This window comes from Delphinus delphis, chromosome 11 (genome assembly GCF_949987515.2).
Source record: "Delphinus delphis chromosome 11, mDelDel1.2, whole genome shotgun sequence".
Lineage (NCBI taxonomy): Eukaryota > Metazoa > Chordata > Mammalia > Artiodactyla > Delphinidae > Delphinus > Delphinus delphis.
The window spans coordinates 1,742,720-1,769,720 of record NC_082693.1 but is presented as its reverse complement, the minus strand read 5'-3'; the positions used below and the strand labels follow the sequence as shown (position 1 = coordinate 1,769,720).

The 27,001-nt window shown below is 59.7% G+C and overlaps 1 protein-coding gene across 1 annotated transcript in view; it reads left to right on the top strand.

Annotated features, from left to right (window-relative positions):
• The window catches only part of CACNA1C (calcium voltage-gated channel subunit alpha1 C), a 457,945-nt gene that overhangs the window by 397,161 nt on the left and 33,783 nt on the right, over positions 1-27,001 (top strand). Inside the window, exons 27-30 of the mRNA XM_060024050.1 lie at positions 346-547; positions 1,852-2,010; positions 2,438-2,548; positions 15,626-15,709. Coding sequence (XP_059880033.1) covers positions 346-547; positions 1,852-2,010; positions 2,438-2,548; positions 15,626-15,709 — 556 coding nt within the window. The remainder of the gene's footprint in view (positions 1-345; positions 548-1,851; positions 2,011-2,437; positions 2,549-15,625; positions 15,710-27,001) is intronic.

Genomic DNA, 27,001 nt, shown 5'->3' with positions numbered 1-27,001 from the left:
GCTGTCTCAATATTTACCAGTAGCTCCAGCATCTGAAACCAATGGCCATGACTCATGTCACAGTTAGACAGCTCCTGCCAGTTTCAAAACACCTTCACATACGTTAGATCAACTACCCTGCCCGGTAGGAAAGTCCGGAATTATTGTCTCCACTTTGCAGGTAAGGAATCTGAGGCTCAGAGAGGTTGAGTGGTTTGCCCAAGTCACACAGCCAGTAAGAGGCAGAGCTGGGGCTTGACCGCAGGCCTCCCGACTCTCGGCCTGGAGCTGTCTCCGGCCCCCCGGCCCCGGGGAGCTCGGAGCAGCGGTGTCATCGCCACCGCCCTCCGCGGGCTGTCCCCCCAGGCTGCTGTACCGCTCCATCGACTCCCACACGGAGGACAAGGGCCCCATTTACAACTACCGCGTGGAGATCTCCGTCTTCTTCATCATCTACATCATCATCATCGCCTTCTTCATGATGAACATCTTCGTGGGCTTCGTCATTGTCACCTTCCAGGAGCAGGGGGAGCAGGAGTACAAGAACTGCGAGCTGGACAAGAACCAGGTGCCGCCGGGGGCAGGGCTGCAGCTTGGTTCCCCGGGGGGCCAGGGACCGGGGGTGAGGGCTGCAGCTTGGGCCCCCGGGGGAGGCTGTGGTTGGCAGAGAGCCCCAGGCCCCCCGCCCAGTGTCTCCCGGAGGCCCAAGGGCAGAAGGGACGCACACCCTGCAGATCCAGCTTCGCAGCCGCGCTCAGCAACAGGGTCTGTGAACAGCTCCTCAGGGAGACTCGGTGGCGGGTCTGGGGGGTTTTGTGAAAGAGCCTCTCGCCCACACCTAGGAGCCGGTGAGTCAAGAGGTGCCCAGGGTGGGGCGGCACCGTTGATAGAGGAAAGAAACCAGAACAGTGAGGGTGGAGGTTTGGGGCGGGGAGAGGACGGCTTAGAAACCACTGTTAGATGGTTTCTTGTAGAACAGAGAGGCTGTGCACGCAGAGCGGGGGAAGGGCTCCAGCAGGAGGGATGCGGCCACGCTGGCCCTGGGCTGAGCTCCGCGGCCGGGAGGGCAGGCTGGGTGTGCGGTCGGGAGGCCGGAAAGCGTCCACGGGAAATGCGTCCCGTCCACGGGGGACTCGAGCTCTGCTAGGTAAGGAGCACCCCCGTCAGGCCCGCTGCACCCCTTGCAGCTCCGATGTCCACACCTTGGGCCTGGACTTTGGACTGTAAGGAAGCCAGGAGAGAGGGAGGCCAATTAGCAAGTGTAGGCGAGAAGTGACGGTAGAAGTGGAGAGAACAGCGCTGGTCGGGCTTGGAGGCTGGGTGAGAGAAGGGCCTGGGGGACCCTGGTCCTGACCTGGGCTCCGGGCACAGCGCAGAGATGGCCGGAGTGTAGTCGGCCCAGGATCCCATCCCCTGGCCGTGAGCTGTGACTTCTAGTCTGCGGACCCTGGCAGATAAGGAAGATGGACTTAGGACAGGAGAGGAACACTGAGGAGAGACGGGCCCCCAGGAGAGTCTGTGGCTGGGAAACCATCAGCGAGAAGACAGACTGTCAGTCAGTCAGCCAGTATTTACCAGATGCCACCGAGCATCTGCAGTGCACAGTGGGCATCACCGAGATGGAAAGGAGGGGACACGGACCCCCTGACTACGTCCTGATGGGACTAACTAGAGAGGGTCTCTCCCCCGTTGAGGGAGGGATAGAAAATCAAAACACGTCCAAGTAGCAGCTCAACCTATAAACGAGCTAGAGCTGTAGACGATGTCTCTCCCCCAGAGAACCCCTCCCCTGGGGTGTGCAGCTTCCTCTGCACCCCCCACCCCCGCCATCCCCCAGCATCCGGGTTTCTCACCCCCGTCTCCCCGACGCAGCGGCAGTGCGTGGAGTACGCGCTGAAGGCCCGGCCCCTGCGGAGGTACATCCCCAAGAACCAGCACCAGTACAAGGTGTGGTACGTGGTCAACTCCACCTACTTCGAGTACCTGATGTTCGTCCTCATCCTGCTGAACACCATCTGCCTGGCCATGCAGGTCGGTCCAGCGGGCCGGCGTGGCATCTGCCGGTGGGCGCGTGGGCGGCGTGTCACCGTCACGCTGGCCAAGGGGGCGGGGGCGGGGGGGCAGCTGGAGAAGCACAAGTGTCCCTTGTCGAGGGTGGAGGATCCCAGGATCCTGGGCCGATGAGATGGAGGGAGGGAAGTGGAGCACAGGGGACCCTGAAGGGGCCGTGACCGTCGGGGGGCCGAGCTGGGTGGAGCCCCCCGAGGACCAGGAGGCCGGCGGGGCTGTCTCCCCATCAGGGCAGGAGCACGAGCCTCTGCGCAGCCGCGCTGGCGGTGCCGGCAGAGACGGGAGGGACCTGCGGGGCCCCACGGGGGTGGTCGGCCCCCCAGGCTGAGTGCTGAGGGGTGGCCGGGAGCAGCGAGCCCCGGCTCATGCACGGCCCCCGCCCCTGCAGCACTACGGGCAGAGCTGCCTGTTCAAAATCGCCATGAACATTCTCAACATGCTGTTCACCGGCCTCTTCACGGTGGAGATGATTCTGAAGCTCATTGCCTTCAAGCCCAAGGTAGGCCTCTGAGACGGGCCTCTGGCCCACGGTGCCGGGGGACAGGTGGGGGCCAGTGGGAGCAGAGGCTCAGCGACGGACCGTGTCCTCCCAACGAGGAACGTTCCAGCTCCGGAGCCTGCAGGCCTTGAGCCAGGCCAGCTCCTCGAAGCAGAATCTCAGCCCGCGGGCCGGGCCGTGGTCTGGACACAGGGAACAGGAACGTGCCTGCGCAAACCTCCTTGCAGGGTAGGCAGAACGGTCCTCGTCTCCCCACCATGGCCCCGGCCCCCGGCACGTCATCTAGAAGAGACTGGAAACCAAACCTCTCGAGGCCCAGCCCCCCAGACCCACCCGGGCTCTGTTCTCTCCCCGTTTTGCCCACCGCGCAGACTAAGAGCCTGGCTGTAAGAGCTGAGCCGGGGCTGCGTTTGCTCAGGGCTGGGTGTCTGTTTCCCCACCTCAGGGCTGCATCACTGCCCCCTGTACCTTCCAGTACGGGACGGACCTGCAAATGTCTCTGCTTTGCTACTTGTAAGCAGCTTCTAGAAAAAAGGCTGGGAGAGAAGATTAGAGCCATTGGCTGAGTGAGGCAGGGCAGGGCAGGTTGGCTCCCTGTCACTTGGATTATCTGTGCCCTCCCCACCCAACCTGCCCCCGGGCCTCAAGGACAGAGGGTGACCCGGTTCAAGCAGGCGTTCCGTCTCCGGCCCTGTAGACAGGTCAGCATCGCCGGCGTCCACTGACCTGGGCGTCACAGGGGGCGGCTGCCCCAGAGGGGGTATCCCAGGGGCTTGGAGGCTCCCCGCTGCTGCACAGCTCTGGGGGGCGATGAGAAGGAACGCATTGTTTCTAAGAGGGTCGCGCAGGGCAGCTCTCCAAACCTTCTCTTCCCCACTGTTACTAGTTTTTCCAGATGCAACACGGGTCAACGGGGGGTGGAAAGCAGGAGTCCCTGGCCCTCTATTCCATTTCCATTCAGACGATCCCCTGCCCCAGGACTAGCCGGGCCAGGAGGGGTGCCCCTTGGCTGTCGGATTCCTATTCAGCGCCAGGATCTGCGTCGTCTTCTCTGAATTAACATTCCACCAACCGTTCTCAGTAACCTGCAGTGCGACACACACCTCGTCGCGTGGAATCCTCAGGACGTCTCTCAAGATAGGCATTAGCTCCTCATCTTGGGGAAGAGGGGAGTGAGGCTCAGAGCAATTAAGTAGCGTATTAATTACACCATCATTAAGCGGCAGAACTGGGAATAGAAGCCGGTGTGTCTGACTTTGTAGTCGATGTAATTTCCGCCACACAGAGCTGTTAGCAAGCATCTTCCCACACCAGGTGTTCTGCTGGGAACTTTCCAGAAAGAGGGAAACCACCTTTGAGGGGCTTCAAAGACAAGACAGACCGTATTCTTACCGTGCCGAGTCTTCCTCTCTCACTGAGAACGCCTGGGAACCTGGCTGATTTTCAGAGAATAAGACCCCTAATGAATGCCGTTTGGTGATAACAATGGTGTTTTCCTGTCTCCTCCAGAGCAGCAAATAAACGCTGTCTCACTTTCCCTTCCAAGACCTGTCCCATTTAGGGGCAGAGGAGACCATGGAATGTCCCTGGCCACCTTCTGTGGGGTCCCCTGCGGTCCTATTCCCAGCCATGCCGCCCAGGAGCCGGCAGGCTCACAGCCCGCAGCAGCGTGCCCTGGGGAGGCGGGGAGGCCGGGCGGCCGGGCCGCGCTGGGGCTGAGCTTCCGGCTCAGACGACAGCCTCCAGGAGGGAAACCGGCATCATTTTCCCCCAGTTTTGTGAGACATACAGTTTACATATTTCAAAGCCTTGAGTCATTCCACGTTGACTCAGACGTGTTTCAGATGATGCCTGACGCCGGCTCCAGGGCCCTGCAGGGGACTTCCTGAGTCAGGCTCCCGAGCTCAGGAGACGCACTGGGCAAACCTGCCCTAGGGAGCACGCGGCAGTGACACCTGCAGGGGCCTCTGCCTGGAAAACACTCTCCCTGAATCCTGCACACCCAGGAGCAAAAGCCCGTTTCCCGGGAAGCAGCCAGGTAGGGTGCTCTAAACCATAAAGCACCCAACTTCCTCCATCTCTAGTTTTCTGTTGTGAGAAGATGGGGTGAAATAGGAGAAACTTTTCCAGAGAAGTAAGAGAGCCATCCTGGGGCCATCTGCATTTCACACATGCCAGGGTCTGTCTGGCATAAAGAAAAAGGGAAATGGACCTTTTCTGGGAATACCCTGCCGGGGCTTCTGGCAGCAGAGGGGGAGGGTCCCCGGCCTGGCCAGCCAAACAAGCCTGTCCAGTTGGGAGGAGAGTGGGGTTCCTGGATTCTCGTTAAGGAGTAGACTCCAAGAGAAGCATCCCCAGAATTTCCAGGAAGATAACCAAACCAGAAAGTACTTGAGGGGACTTGCCTGGTGGTGCAGTGGTTAAGAATCTGCCTGCCAATGCAGGGGACACGGGTTCGAGCCCCGGTCCGGGAAGATCCCATGTGCTGCGGAGCACCTAAGCCCGTGCACCACAACTACTGAGCCCATGTGCCACAACTACTGAAGCCCGTGCGCCTAGAGCCCGTGCTCCACAACAAGAGAAACCACCACAATGAGAAGCCCGCGCACCGCAATGAAGAGTAGCCCCCGCTCGCCGCAACTAGAGAAAAGCCCGTGTGCAGCAATGAAGACCCAACACAGCCAAAAATAGATAAATAAATAAATTTTTAAAGAAAGAAAGTACTTGAAGCCCTGGTGGAAATATCTAGCTGGATCTGGCCCTAGAACCGGTGCTCCTAATGTGATCGTGTGTTTGTGCCACGAGTGAGTTTGCACCTGCGAGCGTCAGCTGAGGAAGGACAGTAGGCAGTAAGGACGCAGGGATTGCCATCAGTCCTAACATCAGGTGTCTGAGGTTGGCCTGCTGGGCTTCCTGCTCTGTCCCTTGGTCTCTGTGGTTGGTTGGCTGGTCGGTCGGTCGGTTTGTAGTTTGGCCCCGTTCTTTCGTTGTCCTCATGGTAATTGATGTTCTCGGTCTTCATTTCCATCTGTTCTGCTCGCCACCTTATGGAAAATAAATGGACTCAAGTAAATCCCTGCTCTGCTCCTAAAATTCACATTCTGTCTGAAGAATGGGACAGGTGACAGGAGTGTCTTGGACACCTAATGGCCAGAGGGAATTTCTCCCCGAGCGGAGGACTGCCCTGGACATTTCCCTGGGCCCCACGAGACTGTGCAGGACCAAGCTGGTCAGCATGAAAAGGTTTCGCATAGAATCGTCTGAAGTTAACTAAGTAGCTGGACTGTCCTCCTATCATGAACAGAAATTTATCAGCAAAGACAGGAAAAAACTTTTAAGATGCAGTTTATGATAAGCACTGAAAAATATCCAATGCCTGGGCTTCCCTGGTGGCGCAGTGGTTGGGAGTCCGCCTGCCGATGCAGGGGACACGGGTTCGAGCCCCAGTCCGGGAAGATCCCACATGCCGTGGAGTGGCTGGGCCCGTGAGCCATGGCCACTGAGCCTGCGCGTCCAGAGCCTGTGCTCCGCAGTGGGAGAGGCCACAACAGTGAGAGGCCCGCGTACCGCAAAAAAAAAAAAAAAATATATATATATATAGATATATAGATATAGATATAGATACAGATATAGATATAGATATCTCCAATGCCTAAGAATAAATCTAACCAAAACCCTCTAAGATCTTTACAGAAGGTCTGTGAAATTTCACACAGAGGAGTTAAAGAAAACTCAGTAAATGGAGAAATATGTCATGTTCATGAATTGGGAAAGTCAGTGTTACAGAGATGTCATTTCTCTTCAGTACAATCCCAGTTAAAACTCCAGATTGAACTTTAACCCAAGTCCTTCAGGGTCAATAGGGCGACCCGGGGGGTTCCAAGGCTTCAGTCCCTTTGGGCAGCTCTCCGTGACTGTGGAGGTTCCAGGGCAGGGCCAGCCCCAGACGCTCCGCGCTCAGCTCTGGGGGCTGGGGTGATCGTGTGCCTGGAACTTGCTGCTGACCATGACCCAGCGGGTGATGAAGGGAGAAGGGGCCCCAGGCTCCTGCTCAGAGAAGCAGATCGGCCCAGGGAGGTGGGAGGATTCCCGACTCCCCCTCCTCCCCCCGGGGACTCACCTGGGCCTTAGCAGGTGAGGAAGCGGGGGCAGCTGTCTCTGAGACTTTCCCATCCCCTTGGTGCTGCCCAGTCAGGGAGCGGCCACGTCTCTGCCCCCGGAGGGCCCGACCCCACAGCTCTCTGGGATCAAAACGCTTTTCCACGCCCTCCCCACCGAGAACAGTCCAGAAAGCGAGTGGAACCAAAATGGAAACACTCATCGCCCCCCTGGCCCCCGGCTCTTGGGCGTAAGAGCAACTGGAGCCTCGGGGACGCTCCTGACGCAGGAGAAACTGGGGCCCAAAGGCATTTCAACCCAAGGGACGCGTGCGGTCTCCAGACCAGCGCCAGGACCGTCTGCAGGAATACAGACGCTCCGTGCCCACCATCGGTCTGTGAACAGCCACCCGCCTCCTGGGCACCTTGGCTCATGCAGCCGAGGCCTGGATTCTTAATTTTATTTAAATTAATTCAAATCTGTGTGGCCACGTGGCCGACGGCTGCCATAATGGGCCATGGGGCTCTAGACACCGCTTCTCCGCAGGCCGCTCGCGGGGTCTGCATCCCTCCATCCGTCCGCCTCACCCCAACTGCTCTGGCTTCATGGACCCAGGTGGGTGATCTCAGGTGTGGGAGCCCTGTGGGAAGAGTAAGACCGGCTCCTGGCCCGGCGTCCCCCGTGTGGGTCCCCTCCTGGCCCCCCAGTCGTCCCCGGACCTCCCGGGTCCAGGAGCTGCAGATGCCGAGGCAGGCGGTTCAGTGGCCAGCACCAGGCTGTGGGGCCGGGCCAGGCCGATGTGCTCGGCCAGGAAGTCTGAGCTGGGAGTGTGGACGGCCTTGGCCTTGCCGAGCGCGAAGGCGGCCTTCCCCGCATTTCTGGCTGTGCTTGTGCGTGAGGGTCCTGGACCCTGGTGCCCCCAGAACAAAGTCTCCTCTGCCATCCTTAGGACGGTTTTCTGTCTTGGGAAGGACTGTTGCCCGAGACACGGTACAGATTTCCGGGGTGAACGGTCAAGGTAGGAAGAGTCATCACCAGCTGACTCCTTCCCTGGGCCATGGCAGAGGGACAGATGAGGGCTGGACTGGCAGAAGGGGCCAGGATGGGTGGGGGTGGGGGGTCAGGGAGCCTTCAGGGAGACTGTCTCCAGCCAGGAAACTGCAGCCGGTTCTTCCGTCTGTCCTCAGCTTTGTCCACATCCAGAACCTTCTTTCCTTGAAGACCCAGCATCTGCTTCCACTTTAGTGACAGCCTTTCTCACATGAGCACAACCTCCAGACAGCTTGGGGCTCCCCAGGGGCACCCCTGCCCCAGCAGATGGGGAGGGGGCTTCCGAGGCTGGACCCGCCGTCTCTGGTGTTTCCTTGTCCCCGGTGAGCGAGCCGCCCCCGCTCTGGGAGAGGGGCCAGGCGGGTGGAGAAGCAGGGTGAGCCCCCCAGCAGGTGACCGTCTGATGAGGGAAGGGACCCGTCTGCCTTCCCGCTCAAGCGGGACTCAAGTTTAGGCTATGATGTTCCTTAACGTCCAAAATCGGCTTTGCCCTCTGTCCCCCTGAAGAAGGCCAGCAGGGACCACACCAAAGGGTAGGCTCCGTCGGGACAGCCCGGGCAGATGGGGCGAGAGGAACCAGGGCCGGGCTCTTCCAAGTGCCGGGAAGACCCCGTAGGCAGGAGCAATCGGGCTGGGGTCCTGGGAGGGAGTCCTCCCTGAGCTACTGAGAGAACGTCAGGACCCTTTCCTTAGAGCCAGTAAAGGACCAGGAGATGGAGGAGAAAGTGGGGTGACCGGCAGGAGAGGATGCCAGCCAGGGCCATTCCGTCTCCTGTCTGGAAAGCTGAAACTACTAGAAACTGGCTTTGTCTTCACCAGATACCACATTGCAGCTAAAACCTGCTTTCTCTCCAGCTTTACCTCTGGATCCAGCTGTACCACTCGCCCTAATTCCCCTCCTAACAGTCTTAACCAAGCGGACGTTTCTGCAAGGGGCAAAGATTTTTGTGAGGCTTTATTTCTTACAAAACAAAGTTTACTTTATCTCTTGCTTGATCATCCCCTGCCCCCAGATCCCACCGACAGACGAAATTCTGGAGACAGAGCAGGAAGCCCACCTCCCCACTCAGCATCACCTCGAACGAGCAGGGAGGGCAGGTAGGGCTGTCCTTTCCGCGTCCGTTCCTCGGTAATGTGGGGAGGCTGGCTTAGCTGGGCCTGAGTGGGGTCATGGCCATCTCAGTCTGCCCGGCTGCCAGGACAAACTGCAGAAATCTACTTCGCACGGTCTGGAGGCTGGGGGTCCCAGATAGGAGCACAGGGCCACGTCCAACGAAGGGGGCCCCGTCCGCTCACAGCTGTGTCCTCGCAGGTGGAAGGAGCGAGGGAGCTCTGTGGGGTCCCCTGTTCAAGGACCCCAGTCCCGTTCCTGAGGGCTCCACCCTCATGGCCTAATCACCTCCCAGAGGCCCCCAGTACCATTCCATTGGGCGTCTGGGAAATCTGCAGGGGGCAGGCCCCACGGTGTGCGGGCCGGGTCCGCCCCGGGGAGGGTGGCCCTGCTGGTCCTGAAAGGCCCCGGGGAGAGTGGCCCTGCTGGTCCTGAAAGGCCCCGGGGAGAGAGGCCCTGCTGGTCCTGAAAGGCCCCGGGGAGAGTGGCCCTGCTGGTCCTGAAAGGCCCCGGGGAGGGTGGCCCTGCTGGTCCTGAAAGAGCATTTAGGGATCGTTTGCTTGAGGAGCAAGTAGGTAACGTGTAGCAGAAACTGGGACTCGGTGGCCGGTTAGCGGCCAAGGTTCAGCGCAGCTCAAACTACCACTAGAAATGTGAATGTCTCCTTCTATTTCCTTCCGACATGGAAAGTCCAACTCTAAAAACACCGAGAGCCAGCAAGAATATTTCCTTTTCGGAACTTGCATGAAACTTAGACATTCTTTCAGGCTGGTGGGCTTCAATCACTGGAGAACCAAAACTCCCTTTTGGCAATAAATACTTAGTACTACTTCCTTAATTTTCCTTAAATAAAATTCAGAGAAAATCTAAATCTTTATGTATAGGAAACTCACACCTATACACATAATGTAAATATATATATATGTCTATAATTCCTTAGTTATAATGGGAAACGTCTGTGTTTAGTTCCCCGCACCCCCTTTACCGGTGATCTGCCAGATGGGCGGGGGGCGTTGAAGTCAGTCTGATCAAAAATAAACCCAGCACTCGTGGAAAGGCCCCTTGTGGGGAGGGCAGGGCAGCTGCTGCGTTTCATTATTTAACGTGGAGATGATTCACGCTGGGTGACACGGCCACGTGAGAGTCACTGGGAGGGGACGAGCCCCCTGCGCCTGTGAGCAGTGGTGTCCAGACCCGCCAGCCTGGACCTGTGGGAGGGGCGGGGGAGGGCTGCTAGCAGGGCCGAGACCCAGACGATGGTGGCAGGAACAGTCCCGGCAAGGCTGCATGAGCTGGGCCCGCCTCCCCTCCCCTGGAGGCTGGCAGTCACTCTGTCTGACACAGGAGGGGCCAGGCCTGGTGACGCATCTCTGGAGCTGAGGGCAGGTTCTCTAGAGTGGGCACAGGTGGAGGCTGCAGGGGTGCGGTGGGCCACGCCCCCTGGGGCTAAGGAGGGGCCGGCCCATTAGGTGGCTTGCGTCGGGAAGGGGGGAGGGCGAGGATGGGATGGTCAGGTCAGGTTTGGGGGACTCCGCCCGGGGCGTAGTCTGCGGGATGGGCCGGGAGAAGATTCCAGGTGGGCAGATGACGCCTCGCCCCCACCAAGGCTGCCGTCCTCTGCATCCCCTTCCCGCCTCCAGGGGGCCCCCCGTGTTCCTTTGAAGCGGGGTGCCTGCGGACGTTGCCACGTGTCAGACGGCCTTGCCCGCTCTCGAGGCATATCCCCTTGGACCCTCGTCCTGGACGATCCTGCAGCGGGGTCCTGCCGTGGGCCCAGGTGCCAACTGGGGCGGAGGAAACCTTCCCCAGGCCCCAAAGGAGCCCAGCCGACACCCTGTCCCCTCACCCCGTGGGAGGCGGCAGGTCAGGTTGGGCTCACGCTCTGCCCACATCTGTGCACTTCCAGGCACCCAGAAGCACCCGTTACATCTTGGTGAGATAAATGACTGAGGGCCTTTGAAACCTTCCTGGGGAGAAAAAAGCTTAATTCCAAAGGAGAAACGAGAGCAATGTCCACTTCCAAGTGTGCACTCCTCTAACTACTGGAGTGCGGCCCCATCACCGCCACCCGCCCAGGGTTTCCTTGACCCCGGCCCCTGTCTGCTGCTGCCCTTTGCCCCGCCCGCCCCCGTCCCGGGCTGTCTGCTGGGGGGCTCCAGGGCTTCTGAAGGGGCACGTCACAGGGTGGGAGCTGCCAGGGGCCGGGGACAGCTGTGCACCAGTCATGCCGCCCCACTAGATGCCAGTGATTTCCTCAATTACTGTTACGTCTGAATGACATCCTAACGTCATACAGTTTCTATTATCTCTGTGTGGCGACACTCAGCCGCCGGCTGCACCCACCACCTCCCATCTCCCCGTCCCACGACCCGGAACCAGGCACAGCCTCCCAGCTCACGCCAGCAGGGCCCTTACTCGGCTGGGCCCCCTTCCCTGGCCAAGCACACGCCGTCTGCCCACTCCATTCTAGGCCCCGCCTCCCCCAGGTGGCCCTTTCTGCTTCCAGCAGCTCCACGTCCAGCCTCCACCCAGGGCCGCCCCCCGCCCCCGCCACGTCGATCTCTGGGGCCCCATGTGTCCCTGGAAGGGAACAGTCTTGGGGCAGAGACCCGGACAAAGTCCAGTCAGCTTCCCCACCAGGAAGAGCGTCCGGTCACCTCCTCTGTGTTCCTTGCCTTCTCTCTGCTGGACCCGTCAGAGGTAGATAAGGAAGCCGCGCGGGAGGGGATGGAGAGGAGAAGAAAGCCAGCAATGCAGCACAGTCCCAGGTGTGTAGACGCCTGTGGACCCCTCTCACCACCGTCCTGTTTCAAAGCTTGTGTTGACTCTGCTCTGGGCGGGGAAGGGGCTGAGAGTCCCGAATTCAGGGCCAGGGCGTGTGCCTGGACCTCCCAGCAGCAGGCCTGCTCTCGGGACCAGAGACAGGATGTGGGCCCACCTGGCAGCCCACTCCTCTCCTCCCAGCCCTCCAGCCAGAGCAAAAGGGGCCTGGGTCTCCCTGGGAGGAATAGTGGTTTCTAGGAACCTGGCAGTTCACTATCTGTGTGGACCTGAGTTTGACAGAAGCTAGCCAGGACAGCTTACTTACGGTCACCAATCTCAAGTGATGCTGGATTTCATCCGAGAATCTCAGGACAGGCAGTCCTCACTAGGATTCAAGATGAGACCCACTGAAGGGAGCTTGGGATTCTGGAACCTTCACGTTCCCCCTCCTCCTTCCACATTCCTGAGCCTTGCCTTCCCCACTGCTCAGTCCCACCCCCAAAGCTGACCCTGTGCGTCTGGCCTCCCTAGAAGGGGACGGACCAGCTCCAGCAACCGTGGCAGTTGCTGGAACTCACTGGGCTTCCTACAGGTGCAGGCCCTTCACTTGTGTCATTCCTACCATAACCCACAGGTCGCCGTGTCATAGGGGGAAACTGGGGCACAGAGAGGTGCGGTTATCTGCTCAAGGTCACCCAGCCAGTAAGTGCTAGATGGAGGACTCGAACCCGGACACCTGCCTCTGCGGGTCACACCCTTAACCACTACACCACCTCTTCCAGCTCGGAACAGCTCCAGGGGTGGAGTGAGTCAGGGCACAGATAATCCAAGAGAGGAAAATCCGAAGTTCTCGTGCAGGTGAAGTGCATTGTGGGTGCTGGGCAGCAGCGTCCTTTCCTAGTCACGTTGTGCTGAGCCTAGGATCGATTTGGTCCACGTCTCTTCTGCCGTGGCAGCCAGTGAGCAGAGGGTCGGCGCCCTCTGGAGAAGGGATTGTTCCCAGCGGGGCGCTTGCCTTTCAGCCCAGGGGGACACGCACGAGACCTCCTGAGGCTGGGGACCCACTTACCCTGCAGGGTTAGAGGTGGCGAGAGAAAGTCTTCCCCCAAAACGCCATCCGCCCCTGCGTGGGCAGCCCTGCCTGGCTCTGAGGATCTGGACATTGAGAGGTTTGGTTCCCCACTTCAGGGAGAGCCCAGAGCCCCTTTCGCTATCCCTGACTTCTACCAGAGAAAGAACGAGTGACAGGTATGACCTGGAGGTCAGCCTGATTTCGAGAAAACAAGTCTATGATTGTTTTCCCATTCTATTTCCTCCATCATACTCCCCAAACCCATGTCACCCATGGTTTCCAGCAGTCGAGGAGATGGGTGACAACAGGTGTGTGTGCGAGTGTGTGTGTGTGTGTGTGCATGTGTGTGACGGAGAGAGAGGACACAGCTCTTGCACTGACAACAGGGGGCGACCTTCCTCCCGGGCCCTGCCAACTTGGGGAATTGGCCAGGTGTGTCCCTCGGCAACCTGTCGAGCCCCCTGGAGGGTGTCAGCGTGCTTCTGGGATGGGTGTGGACGGCTGGGAGGAGGCGCTGACAGCTGGATCTGAAGCTGTGTTCATGGTCCAGCTTGGAGGGTTGACGGGGCAGGAAGGGGGTGGACAGGGCAGGGGGAAGCTGCCTCTTAAAGGGACCCTGTCACCCCCGCACCGTGGGCCGTGTGTAAACCTCCTCCGGGCGGGAACTGGTGGGGCTCTGCGGCCAGTGGAGGCCTTGGCCCCGGGCCCACAGGACAGAGGGGCCAACCAAATGCGCCAGCAGCACAGCGGGTGGAGGGCAAGGGGGCGGGTGAGGCCAGGCGACCCAGCGGAAGCCGCCGGCCGCAGAGCACTGGGGCGGGCCTGCCCGTCCTGTGCACGAACACAGAAGAGCGCAAGAGTGGGGATGACAGGCGGTGCATGGGGTGGGTGAGGGTTGCAGGGTCCCTGGGGGCCAGGCTCCTTCCGGAGCTCGCCAGCTGTTAACCGCTCGTCTGCCTCGCCTCTGCCTGCCTTCTCCCTTTCTGTCTCTCACCTCATCCACGCTGTGGACCGAGGCCAACTCCCCCATCTGTTCCAGGTCCCTGTGGTGAACGAGCAGATGCCAGCCCCTCCCCTCTCCTTGAGCGCCGAGACGCCCCCCGACCTCTCTCCTCTCGCCCCCCAGGCCCGAATAACGATTTGCCACTGCGTTTTCTAGGCTGGATGCGGGCGTCCTGGACTCTCCTCTGGTTCCTGCTTCCCTCCTTCCTCTTCCTGGACACCCCCTCCCCTTCCCTCCTGAAACAGCTCTACCCACAGAGATGGTTTTCCTCTCTAGAGATAGTCCCCCAGTGTTTCCCAAAACCTGATGTTAAAGCACACGCGTATTTGTCGTTGGCACGGGGTCTTCACTCTTTGCCCTCAAAACCAGTGCTCTCCACGTGCCCTGTGATGCCACGGGAGGACCCTGGAGGGGGTCGGTTCGTTCCCGCTCACAGCACGTGACTCGAATGGGAGAGAGAAGCCTCTCGGTGCCCCCAAAGGCTCTGGGATATTCAGAAAAATACTCTGGGAAGCCAGAGAGGGTTTCAAGTGACGCTCGCCTCACCCATGCCCTGGCCGGCCTCTGCTCCCCACCGGGCTGCCCAGAGTCTCCACAGTGGCATTTCTGCTTTTTTTTTGGCAGAAAGGCCTGGGAACCGAGAGGTCCCTTTCCCTGCGACCTGACCTCCACACTAAGAATAACAGCCCTGGGACAGCATGTGTGATCCATCTGAGAGGGGGCATGGCTAGGAAGGGTGGGGGTGGAGTGGTCAGGGAGCTGGAGGGAGTCGGGAAGAAATGGGAGAGCACAGCCTCCTGGGACTCAGAAATAGACAGCAAGAGTTGGCCGCCCCAGGAGGGCCAGGGAGAGGGACCGGGCAGACTCTAAGAGGCCAGCCCGATGCTTTCTTACCTCCTCACCAACCTCAGAAGTGCATCTCCTGGAAGCCCCACCTCGTGGCTCAGAGGCTGGGGCATCCCTTGAAGAACCAAAGGGGCAGATGTCCTTTCTTACGGAAAGACAGATGCCCTCGGTGCTGGGCCCTCCCCGCTCCACCCCTGGGGAGGACGGCTGTGTGGTTCCCGGGGCTCCTGAACATCTGTGTGTCACAGAGCATTGCTCCCTTTCCCCTGCACTCTGAGAGGCAGTGGTCCAGACCTAAGAACCCGCCCTCTCTTTGCAGAGAGCCTGCCCACCCAGGACTCCAAGAACCGTCACAGGAAGGGGACAGCCCTTGGTTGACCAGTTGTCCATGAACTTTGAAAAAGTCTTTGAGAAACATTCCTCTGTTCCCTTCCCCAAATATGGTATAAAACAAACAAAATCCACGTGTGCAGGACAAAGGAGTGGAGTCAGCACCCTGATCGCTCCCCCAGACACCACAGCCCAGAGCCCCACCCAGCCTGCAGCAAAGGCTGTGAGAACCTCACTCTCGCGGGGGCCGCTTCAGCAGGATCCTGAGTCAGAATGATGGAGCTGAGCGTGGCGGTGCTTCAGAGACACCCCTGCCCCGAAAGCCGGTCTAGGGTCACCTCCCACGTCACCAAACCTTGGGACTGGCCTGGCCTCCGTCCCCTTTCAGGGAGGAAAGCCTCCGTCCAGAGGCACCGGGCCCGTCCAGGGCTGCCACGAGGGTGACCTTGTAGATGCTGCTCTGAGGCCATGGTCCCCTCACTGTCACGAGCGTCACACGGCTCACCCCTGAGCCCAGAGGGCCTGGCTGTGCCTGGACCACACCAATGGCCGCCTGCTAATTCCCAGACCACCCCGCCAGGGCCCCCGCCCCGTTCCCTCCCTCCCTCCCTGCAGGCAGGCCTCCTAGGAGGCGCTGGCGGCCTGGGAGGGGCTGGGGAAGTAGGGTGGGTGGCGAGGGGGCTGGGGCTGGAGGGGGAGGACCCCGCCCCGCTCGGACTCGGCAGCGACGGTGCGGCCCACGGCGGTGCTCTGCTCTTGTCTGTCTGACCTTCCTTTTCACTCCCGTCCTGCCGCCCCGTGTAGGGCCACTTTAGTGACCCCTGGAATGTCTTTGACTGCCTCATCGTAATTGGCAGCGTAATTGACGTCATTCTCAGTGAGACGAATGTGAGTATGATTCTGCCCAGGATGCCTCCGTGTCCCTCCCTCTTCACCTCCTCCGGTTCATTGTTTGGTTTTCCTGTTTTACCCCCGCCAGTCATGCTTTCTCTTGCACCTGCCGCCGTCCTGGGGGACGTGAGCCCCCGCACTGTCCCCACTCTGCCGGGCCGGACAAGGGGCGGCCGGGGCGTCTCCTCCTCCAGGACCCCCGCCCGGCCCCCCCGCCCCGACTAACCCGGCTTTTGTCAGGCTCGGCGAGCACCGGGTGCCAGGTGTGCACCTCCAGAACTGTGGAGTGGTAAGAGGGTCCAGTATGCCCACATAACCTCTTTCTTTTCTCATTTTTTTCCTCTTCTCTCCTTTCTTTCATGCTTTTTTTTTTCATTTTCCTCTTCCTTTTGTTTCGTTTTTCTTTGTTGTTGGTTTTTCCTCCTGTCTCCCTCCCTTGGCCCCTCTGCCCCATGCAGCACTATTTCTGTGATGCATGGAACACGTTTGACGCCTTGATTGTTGTTGGTAGCATTGTTGACATAGCCATCACCGAGGTAAACGTAAGTACCGGCGTCCCGCCCCGCGACGCCGCGCCCGCCCCGCGCTCACCCCGTTGCTCTCTCCTTGCCGCTTCCTCCCAGCTCCTTATTCCCACTAAGTTATTCTGGTTGGTTTGTTTAAATTGGTTGAAAGGATTTTCTTTCTCGTTGCTTTACTTCAAAATGTTTTTATTCTTTTTTCTTTAACGTTTGGAACGAGCTAGGCCCCCTTTCCTTCTGAGTTTTGATCGCTGCCTCCTTTCCTTCCCCCTTGGCAATTGGCCTAGCATGACACACACTGTCTAGGAGGATGCAGCCCTGGGATCCCAGAGTGAGACGGTGGAAGGGTGTTTACAACCGCTGGGCAGCTGCCAGCGCAGCCCCTTCCCACTCCCAGCATCCGGGAAATGAGCTCTCCCGAGGACCACGGGTGACGGCTCGCACTTGGCCGGCACTGTCAGCCCATCATATTCACGCTAAAACAGCCCCTCCACTGAGAGGCGGGGGAGAACAGCCCACACCCCTCTTTTCTGGAGAGGGCTCCTCCGCCCCCCCGCCCTGCAACTTGCTGTGGGAGCACCTGGCCCCAGGTGAACCTGCCCCAGAGGACCAGCCTTGCCCCTGCCTGGTTCTCCCCTCACCACCACCACCCCGGCTCCAAGACCTCCTGCACCTGCCCCCGGGAGCTGCCCCTCCTAGACAGTCCCTCTAGCCCCTGCACACGTCCCTCTGCTCCCCAGCATGTTCAGTCTTCTCTCGTTATCCATAGGCAAGCCCTCTTGCGGTTGGTTTTTAACATGTGTGGTTTAGTGTTTTGTCAGGATTTTTCCTTGATTAAGAGACTTGGTAATGTTTGCACAGATGTTGGTGCACTGAACCATTGAATAGCAGCGTGGAGCAGATGCTCTAGAGCTCTGATCTAAGGTGTCAGAAGCACCCCACGACCGCCACCATCCCCCGCCCTTGTCCTTACCTGCCCCCTCCACCCTGTAGTCGGCTGCCAGTCGGTTGAACTGATGTTATTATATGTCCTGCTTCCGCTGATCAGAAGTCCTGTCTGCCCCCTTCGAGCGGGTGGACGTTGGGAGGAGGCTGTTCTGCTCTCCCTGTGTCCCCCCGTCAACCTGGCCCCCTCCCTGCTCGCCCCGTAGCATAGATTCGATTGCCCCTGTCTCGGGGATCCCCCAGGGTCGTCTTTGTCTCGCGGGGTGTCTGTGTGTGTGTGTGTGTGTGTGTGTGAGTGTGTACGTACGTGTGTACGTGTGTGTACGTACGTATGTACACTCCCTTGACCTCTGCCATTGAATCATTGGAACATAAGGAAACCAAGCACCCCACTCAGACCCCATGCCTCCCCTCCCTTGGCACTGCCCCCCCAAGTGGCTGGATGGACCCCAAGTTGTATCCCAGGAGCTGTCACGTCCCTACCTACAAGTATCCACCGGCCAGGGCCTGTGCTCGGCCCGAGGGGCCCTTGGGGGAGACCAGGGAAGGGCAGGGTGAGCCTGCATCTGGAGGGTGGGTCCCTGTGGGGAACCATGCCAGGGGACTTGGGGCCGATGGCAGGGACCCACAGGAGGGTGACAGCAGGCAGCTCCCTGGGTGCAGAGGACCCACCTCAGTCCCAGGGTCCTCTGGGGTGCTCACTGTTGGCCAGGCCCACGCCATCGCTCAGCCGGCCGTTTTCTTTCAAATCACTGCTATTTTTAAAGAAAAACAAAGACAAAGGAAAAAAATTCTAGAGTATAAAATTTCTACCCCAGAAAGTGACTGTTGGAATTGGGGGTGGTGCAGGACCCCAGGAACGGCACGTGGAGTCACATACAGACCGTCCATTTGTACAACAGTTTCCATTTACAATTCGCCTTGGCGCCCAGCTTGTGTGCCGTGAGCCTGAGCTTGACAGACACGAATGAGCACCCCCGTTGGCCGATGCACAGTGAGGATGGAGCGTGCCCGTGCCTTTGCTGCCCCTCGGCTGGAGCCAGGCCTCCCGGGGCGGGGGCCAGCATTCCTGTCTGTTCAGTCCACGACGCCTTTTGATGAACACGTGCATCTCAGCCTCTTCTCGCGGACTCCTGCCGGCCGGGATTGGTTCAGCCCTTACGTTCCATAGTCTGTATCTTTAAAGAACCACGGAAGGTTTTTTATTTTCTAAACGAGAAGTTATCAGCCCAGCCCCGCTTCCAGTTGGGAAGCCCCTCCAATTCCTCCCAGTATCCTTCGCCCACATGGAGATGCTCTTCACTCTCCAGATTGAGGAGTTTGTGAAAAGTCACACGAAGGGTTGTCTGGAGATAAAAACGGGGACAGCGTGTGTCATGCAGAGCAGAGGAGGTGTCCAGAGACCCCGACTGTTTCCCACCCCCTCCCACACATCCAGAAAGGACACCTGCGTCATCGTCCCAGGCAGGGGCTGGAGGAGAAGGCTGGACCAGGGTCAGATCGAGTGCCTGAGTCCTGCTTCTCCCTCCCCCCCAGCCCCCACCGATCCGAGGAACATGAGGATTTACGGGGCTGGGTTTTGAAGCTCAACTAAGAGCATCCATTTAAAAACCGGCCGTAAACTGTACGGCACTGTTGGGACTTGCCTGGTGGCGCAGTGGTTGAGAATCCGCCTGCCGATGCAGGGGACACGGGTTCGAGCCCTGGTCCGGGAAGATCCCACGTGCCGCAGAGCAACTAAGCCCGTGCGCCACAACTACTGACCCCGCGTGCCACAACTACTGAGCCCGTGTGCCACAACTACTGAAGCCTGTGCACCTAGAGCCCATGCTCCACAACAAGAGAAGCCACTGCAATGAGAAGCCCACGCACAGCAACAAAGAGTAGCCCCCGCTCTCCGCAATTAGAGAAAGCCTGTGTGCAGCAAGAAGACCCAATGCAGCCCAAAAAATAAATAAATAAAAATAAAAAAACTGTACAGCGCTGTTAAAGGGGAGAGACCGTGGCACCCAAGCAAAGGACGATCTTTCCAACCCCCCTGCTGACACACCAGCCAAGCACAGATGTCACAGCCCTCGTTCCCGGATACACTCGAACTCTTGGTCAATGGGTCCAGCCGGATCAAAGCAAGCTCACTGACCACTGCCCACGACTCAAGCCAAGATGAGCCTGTCCCACAAGCACGGACATGGCCCTGCACCCCGACGGTAGCCAGGATTGTGGGACAAGTTATAAGGTCAACAACGCTTCTTCTCAGAGGCAGGACCCTCCACCGTATGGTTCTGCCTTCCAGCCATAGGCAGGTTATGGGTCTGGACGCTCACTGGGCCAAGAGCTCAGCTCCAGGCCTCCCCGAATTTTCTAGTCTTACTGTTGTCACAAGACCTCCTTTTGCAGACAAACGTTCCGTTCCAGTGTCAGGGATCCCTGAGGCTCTCCACCTGTAACCCGTCATCTTTGACAATTAGCCTACAGAGACCAGCTCTCGTTGCCCTCCCCACCTGCTGTGTGCATCCCAGCCGCCCTCCAAACATTCCCCACGTCCAGAGTCATCTCTCCTCAAACAGCTCCGTCCTCCTGCCTCTGCTAGGCTCTGGCGCCCTGCCTTGGGAAGTGGATTCCCCAGCGACCCCAGGAACAATTGTCCCTTCCTGGAGCCTCCCCTTCTGGTGCCGGGCACCTGGGATCCATTACGGACCAAACAAAAGCCCGCCCTTGGGAGCTGGTGTCCTAAGGCTGGGAGATGTTCGGACACAGAAAATAAGGAAATGGTGCAGTACGTGGAGAGCCGAGAAGCGCCAGGGGAGGGGTCAGAGGAGCAGGGAGCCGTGGAGGCCGGTGCCGTTCTCTGCAAGACGAGCTGTACTGAGGAGGGGAATTTGAAGAAAGCGAAGACCTGAGGGAAGCGAGGCGATGCCCTTGTGGATCCCGGGAGAGGAGCTTTCGGGCAGGACGTGCAGGGTGCGGTGGTCAGGGAGGAGAGCAGCTTTGGGCCTTCGCCTGAGCGGGAGGCGGAGACTCGGGCACCTTTGAGAAGAGGTGTCCGTGGTCCGGGGACCCCCTGCGGGAGTCAAGGGCAAAGCCCTCCACCATTTGGAAGGTGGACGCAGCCATCCAGGTGGGAGGGGACGGAGTTGCAGCAGACGTAGTGAAAACGGTCAGATTCTCAGTGTGCTCTGCGAGCAGGACCCACGGCCTCTCCTGACAGCCTGGATGTGGGCGCCAGAGGAGGAGGGCTCCCAGGGAGCCGTGGGGTCCCGGCCAAGCCGGGGAGGATGGAGCCGGCGTCGGCAGGAAGGTGGGAGGCGAGGCCCGTTTGCACGAAGAGGAGGAGGCTCGGGGTGGGGGGGGGGGGGGGGCTGTGTACTCGACTGCCCAGCAGTGATGTCAGGTGGACAACAGACGCCCGGTCTGTGGTCAGACATGGAATCAGCAGCACAGCGACGGTATTCCAGGCCGGGACAGGTGAACAGCTGAGGGAAGAGGAGAAATGGGGGGCTGAGCTGGGGCCGCCGTGCTCGGGGCCGCCTTGACCTCCGGCTCACTCTGGGAGATGCCCTTGGACCCTCCGAGGTGACCGGGGGAGACCCGGGGCTCCGCAGTCACGCTGGATCCTACGTCCGTGGCCACAGCCCGGCCACCCCGTCCCCTCTGGACGCGCTGCCTTCTCCTCCGTCTGTGCAGTCAGCGTCATGTCCCCTAGGAAGCTCCCTGCTCCTCCTTTATCCCTTGAGTCTGAAATTCTGTTTTCCAGAAGGAAAACCTAGTGACGTAACCCTGTGATGTCAGTGGAAGCTCCTGGGGTGCCAGAAGTGGCCCCCGGCAGCCCCCAGTTACCCCTCCCCACCCCTGCACGACAGGGAGTGCTGGGACGCCCAGAGCCCTCATCACGGACACACGTGTCCCCAGTCGCGGACGAGGCGGCCACGGGACTGACAGCACGACCCGCCTTGGGGCTGGCCGTCCTTGAGTGCAGCGGCGGGGGCCTGAGGTGGGCCAGAGTGCCCCCCACCAGCTCTGCACTGGACGCCTTCTGACAGTGACGCCCTCGCCTCCCGGCAGGCCCACGTGTGGACCACCCGAGAGCCGTGGCATCTAAGTCGTCACCTAGAATCTCTCCAGAGAGAAGGCCCCAGGGACCCTCAGGTGGGAACAGGACACGGCCGAGGGCCTCCAGGCAGGTTCAGTGGACGGGGACTTGCGTGGACACAGACAGAGAACTAGCGCAGGGCTGCAGAGCGGCCGAGCAGGACGGCGGGGTGAAGTGACGCGGTCCTGGCTGGGGTCTCGTGAGGAGCTCGGCAGGGGTGGGGGGCAGCATGCTGCCCTCGGGGGGCGCCAGGCCAGGGCCACCACACGTCACATCCCTGGGAGGGGCCCAGCTTGCTCAGGGTTTGCCAAGGCCGTGCAGCTAACAGGTGGCGAGAGCGGGATTCGAGTCCGTCCCTGTGGGAGAACTGACTCCTGCACTTCCGCGGGCAGGCTGGCAGGGGCCCTGCACTCACGGGCCCCACGCAGGCGCTCCCAGCCGTGGGACCCCAGGCAGCGCAGCTCAGCCGAACTTCTCCAGGCCTGAGGACTCCAGGGGATGCTCGGACGCCTGGGCCCTGGGCCATGGGGCTTGGAGGACAAGAGCGCAGGACGTGTGGGGCAGCCCCTTCCCTGCACTCTGGACGGAGGAGAGAGCAGGCGGAGGGGAGAAGGGGTGGGGGCGAGGGGGCAGGTGGGACGGCTGGGACGTGCCTCCACCTGGAGCATCTGGGACGCACGTCGGGGCCTCGGTTCAGTCAGCACTGGTGGTGTCAGGCCAAGCCAGGTGGAGCAGCTGTGACCCTTGCCACATTCCTGTGCCCCCGTCCCCCCAACCTGTTTCCCTCTGCTGGTCCCTCCCCCGCTGCTCCAGTCCCGCCCCTTCTCAGCACCACCTCCACTCCCACGCCCCCAACAAATGAAGCCACCAATGTGCCTTGTTCACACGAGGGCCGTACTGACTCGGTACCGCCGCCCCCAAAAGAAACTCTGCCTTTAAAGGGATGAAGGTAAGACTCGACCTAGAGGTGGTGTCTAGAGCGTGGATGTGAGTGAGGAGGGGCCCGGCCCCCCGTCGTCCTAAAGGGTAGTTTCTCCTCTGCTTGGGAAGGAAGTTGGCCCTGAGGGGTTGAGCAGAGCCCCGCTCGCCCAGCCGCACCCCAGCAGGGCGCGGGGAGCCATCTGCAGAGCCCGGGCTCTGCCTGCAGAGCGAGGCCCGCGTGCTGGACCACAGGCTGCCCCAAAGCAGTGGCCTGGAGGAGGGTCCTGCAGGCCTGACCCGAAAGGCCCCTGGAACCCGTTTCTAATGGTTTTCTCCCGGCTGTCCGGTGTCGCAACAGCCGGGACCCAACGGGGCCCCTCATGCCCTCCGCCTTCTGACCGAGACCCCTCCACCTCCCGTCCTCTAATTTTCTTTCCTTTCCTCCCTCATTCTCACCTCTTCTGTCCTCATACAACCCTCTCCTCTCCCCTAAATTGGAGGACTGGACTGAAGGATGCTGTCAGGACACAGCCCTGGTTCAGCCAGACGGCCATCCATCCAGGCAGTGGGTGTCACTTGTCCCCAGCTGAGCCAGCTGCCGGGGTGTTGCCAGAGAGCGTCTAAAGCAGAGGGACCTCGAATATTCCCTGAGCTCGTGGGGGAAGTGAGGGAGCTCATTTCAGCAGGCCCCGAAACACTGACAGGTACCCCCAAAGCACTCACTGTCTAACGCTGCTTCCTGAGGGCCGGCTGCTCTCGCTGGTTTGTTTCCTTGAGTCTGTCTCTCTCTGTGTCCCTGTCTCTGTCTCTGTCTCTCTCTCTCTTTTTCTTCTCCATCCTTCAGGCTCACCGTGTCCGTCCACACGTGTGTGTGTCTCTCTCTGTGTCCCTGTCTCTGTCTCTGTCTCTCTCCTCTGCCCCCACATATGGGATTTTGTGAGCGCTCCTGGCAAGCTGATTGTTCATTTATTTTTCATGAGTTCCGTTGTTGGTTATCTGTTTGAATGACTGTCCCTCCCAAGGAAGATAAGACAGCCCTGGCGATTTTGTAATCAGTCCTGTGTAGCGTGAGCTCTGGCAGGTAACAGCCCCTGAGGAGCCGTCGGGCTGCAGGTGAGCCGTGAGCAGCCCCGAGGCCCCAGCACAGGCCGGTCACCACAGCTCAGCCCCCACACCGCTGCTCTGCCCTCTCCTCCAGTCCCCTTGGGGCCAAGACCCCTCAAGGGGTGCTCAGAAGGGCATTTTAACTGAGTGCCTAGGACCACAAAGGTTCTCCTTTCTGGCTAGAATCTCCTTCCCCTTCTGGGTGGAATTTTCCTTTGGAGAAACAGATGTAAGCCCATGGTGGGGGGGGGCTGCCTTTCCACCCTCCGCCCTCGCATCTTTGAGGTGACCTTCACTTGCGCCCCACCCTTTTCTGTCCTTGTCTCCGCCTTCCTCACAACCCCCACCCAGCTCTTCTCTTCCTCAAACCCAATTCCATTCCTCCATTCGTGCCGGACCGAAAAGGAAACTGGGCATAAGAATTGCTTTTGACCATCGGTATTTCCTTCACTTGCCCTCAGATCTGTGGCACCGACCCTCCGCTGTGTCTCCTAGTTGACACGTGCTTACTTAGACCTTGCGTCTCCCTCCCAAGAAAGCACTTCATTCAACCTTAGAGAGCTAGCAGTTTACAACAGATTTTACTTTGACCTTAAAATTCCTTCCCTGCAGCCACCGCTGGCGGCTCTGACCGTCAGCACCTCCCAACCCCTCCACGTCCGCAGGGCCACACCTCAGCTCCCGGGATGTGCGTTTCTCCCGGTTGGAAGAGGGGCTAGAAGGATAATGAGAACCCCCAGCCCTGAACGTGTGCCGGCTGGCTCCTGGCCACGAAAGCAGCGTCAGATGTCTCTAGAAGCCCTTGACTCCCGTATCCCCAGCTCTCTCTGTGTGTACCAGCCTCATATTTACCCTCCCACCCTAGGCTAACTGGGGTCTTGCCAGCAAAGCCCAACCCCCCAGACACCCCCTACGACACCATGACATGCTCACAGGTGAACTACCGTCTTGTCTTGCAGATCAAATCGAGATGAGATTAGAGACAGTTGGAGTAGAGAAGCAGAGCTGGTGGCGGGGGATGGCAGGTGGAGGGGGGATGGCAGGCAGAAGGGGGATGGCAGGCGGAGGGGGAATGGCAGGCGGAAGGGGGATGGCAGGCGGAGGGGGATGGCAGGCGGAAGGGGGATGGCAGGCGGAGGGGGATGGCAGGCGGAAGGGGGATGGCAGGCGGAGGGGGATGGCAGGCGGAAGGGGGATGGCAGGCGGAAGGGGGATGGCAGGCGGAGGGGGGATGGCAGGCGGAGGGGGGATGGCAGGCGGAAGGCGGATGGCAGGCGGAGGGGGGATGGCAGGCAGAGGGGGAATGGCAGGCGGAAGGGGGATGGCAGGCGGAAGGGGGATGGCAGGCGGAGGGGGAATGCCAGCTGGACCCAGGTCTTCAGGTGGTTTGGGATGGAATTGATACCAGATCCACTCCCTGAGTTCTGGACAAGGGTTTTTTGTTTTCTGTCTCTTCAAGCAGAGGCTTCTGTAGGCGGGCAGCCAGTAAAAGGTCCACACGTTCCCGTGCTGTTGCTTTTGACTCGGTTCAGAGAGATGTGGAATTTCAGTGACCGATACATAACCGCTGTCTCAGCGGCAGCCACGGGGATTGGGCCCTTGTCCGACGGCCTGTTTGGACTCAGCCTTCCCTGCAGGGAGGCAGGTCATCTGCCCCTTTCCAAGCCAGCCTGGCCAGGAGACGCAGCCGCGGCACACAGCTGCTCTTAAGTGCCCTCGAACCGCCGATCACGGAGAACATCCTGGAAGATAGTCAGGATATCGAAATCTACCGCCTGGCCCTACCTCCCCGCTAACCCTCGCCTCCCAGCTATGCAAGAAGGGGGGCCGGGAAAGAGGAGAAGGGAGAGGAAGCCGTCCCTTTTTTATGTGGTCAAGAGCGATTTCCAACAACCTCTCCGTTCTCCAGAGAGACAACGGGATGTAAACTGGGAAATGCCCCACCGATTCTGGCGTCCGTCCGTCCTGGAGAACCCTCTCTGCAGGCTCTGGTGCCCCTCAGTCCCCTCGGCTCCCACGGGTGGTCTAGAGAGAGCACCCCAGTGAAAAGGAACAGTGAGGACATTCCGGAAACAAAGGCTTCATCCACTGAGGTGGTGTTTCTCGTCTGGTCCTGAACTTGGGTCGGAGAGGCAGTTTTCCAGAGCCACCCCAGGTCTTTGCCGGTTGAACCATACAAGGTGACCCACATACATGTACCCAGGTGAGGGCAGGGTCTGTCCCCGCTGCTGGCCCGGGGCCTCTCTGACAGTGTCCCACCTCTGCCCCACATGGGGAGGAATAATCTCATTTCATTCCTACCAACTGCAAGAGCAAATTCAGTTAATTGCCCTGATACCCTAACCCCTTGAAAATGACCAGATCATTAGAAAGCAAAGATCAGAATGGGCGGCTGAGAAACGGGCTGCGTGCTCCCCGCTCATGGACACGAGCTGGCGGCAGGCAGGGTGCAGGGCAGGGGGTCACCGGGAGCGAGTCTGGGGAAGCATCCGAGGGGGGCAGCTCAAGCCCTCGGGGCTCCCCATTAATCCTGCACTTAGCTCAGAAGGTAGAAGTGACGCTCGGAGGTCCCTCAGGACGTTCTGGGGGATCACAGCGATCGGCAGACACACTCGCCCGTCTCCTGGCCGCCCGGGCATCTGGGGGTGACCTTGGGCAGCAGTGCGTCAGCCAGTGGTTCTCTGTGGGCAGGGCTGTGCGACGGGCCCCCTCCTGCACTCTCCTGCAGGAATCACTCCTGGTTGCCTTCCGGCTTTGTTACGACGCATAGTTACTTTCCAGCCCGTGGACCTTGTAAGCACAGCTCCTCACATGAGGACAGGCGCACACGAGCGGCTGACAGGTGACCCTGCCCCGCAAGTCAGAAGCAGCCTCTGAAGAGGAAGACTCAAGGCCCAAGAAAAAAACGAGCCCGTGAGTCTCCACATGCTCCCCAAGTGAGGCTCGTTGGACGCTGGGTTCCCGGAGGCCCGTCCTTCCTCTCTCCACGGCCATAGGGATGGATCCTGAGGGTTACTGGGGAGTTCCCTGGCGGCCCAGTGGTTAGGACTCGGTGCTTTCACTGCTGAGGGCCCAGGTTCGATCCCTGGTCCGGGAACTAAGATCCCACAAGCTGCACAGCACAGCCAAAAACAAAAGCATTGCTGAATTCATACATAGTGTTAAAATCGTATGATGCCCCAGGCGATTAGAACAGACCCAAAGGCAAACCTTGGAGTAAAATGGGACTTACGGAAATGAGTCTGAAACGGGAGCATAAAAGGCTAAAAACAAGAAAACGACAGGTAAGACATTTAAAAAGCCCAAATGAAGGATTCTGAAGGTTTAAGCAGTAAAATAAGCAGTTTTGATTTTTTCACGGTTGGGGGTGAATTCGGTCGGGCCAGGTGACCCAGGCAGGTCCTCTAAAGCACCCGCATTCTGGTCCCGTTCGGGAAGGGGTTGACCCAGAAGACCTTCAGTCGTCTGCCCAGGGCTCTTGGAAGTAATGGGCAGCTTTGGTGGTTCTCAGGGTGCGTCCAAGGCTAGAGCCTACTGGGCGCTCGGCCTAGAGCCCAGCACTGCCTGTGGACTCACCTCTGTGCGGCCCTCACACCCCTCCCCCACTGAAGCCCGGGAGGCATGGGGCTCCTCACAGGTTAACACCGGGGCGCAAGCCCCTGACCAGCCTGGAACTTCCTCCATGCGTGCGTGTGCGTGCGTGTGCGT